Source organism: Lupinus angustifolius, chromosome LG18 (assembly GCF_001865875.1).
Source record: "Lupinus angustifolius cultivar Tanjil chromosome LG18, LupAngTanjil_v1.0, whole genome shotgun sequence".
In the NCBI taxonomy this organism is placed as follows: Eukaryota; Viridiplantae; Streptophyta; class Magnoliopsida; order Fabales; family Fabaceae; genus Lupinus; species Lupinus angustifolius.
This window is the reverse complement of record NC_032026.1, coordinates 12,425,208-12,425,794: the sequence shown is the minus strand read 5'-3', so window position 1 is coordinate 12,425,794 and position 587 is coordinate 12,425,208. Positions and strand designations below refer to the sequence as shown.

Genomic DNA, 587 nt, shown 5'->3' with positions numbered 1-587 from the left:
CATTGGAGGCACATGAGCAGATGATAAAGGAAAGGAATCAAGAAAGAACCTCTGACCAGGCCCTTCAAGCACAATCAAGTAGAAGGTACCCTGGACAAGGCTCAGTTCACAAGAAAACAAGAGGAAGTTGGAAGAATGACAGAGGCAAACATGAAGCTTCTACACATAAACCATCTAGTCAAGACCAATCATTCAGAAAACTTAAGAAGAAAGTTTATAAAAGAAAGATCCAATGCTATCATTGCAAGAATCTTGGACATTATGCTTCTAAGTGCAGATTCAAGCAGTCTCATGGATCATAAAATGAAGCTGGTATGGCTCATGGAGAAGACTCAAATAATGAAAAAGTTCTCCTCATTGTTACCACAGATAAAGAGAGTGTCAAGGGTGAGTATTGGTACCTTGACACTGGCTGTTCCAATCATATGACAGGCCACAAGGATTGGTTTGTCAAGCTTGATGAATCCACTAAAAGTAAGGTCAAGTTTGCAGACCATAGTGCTATTGATGCTGAAGGAGTTGGTGACATATCTATACAAAGAAAAAATGGCAAGCAATCATATATCAGAAATGTTTTGTATGTTCCC

General features: G+C 39.2%; 1 protein-coding gene across 1 annotated transcript in view; it reads left to right on the top strand.

The window, feature by feature from the left end:
- The window catches only part of LOC109332559, a 912-nt gene extending 610 nt beyond the window's left edge, over window positions 1–302 (top strand). Inside the window, exon 3 of the mRNA XM_019567538.1 lies at window positions 9–302. Coding sequence (XP_019423083.1) covers window positions 9–302 — 294 coding nt within the window. The remainder of the gene's footprint in view (window positions 1–8) is intronic.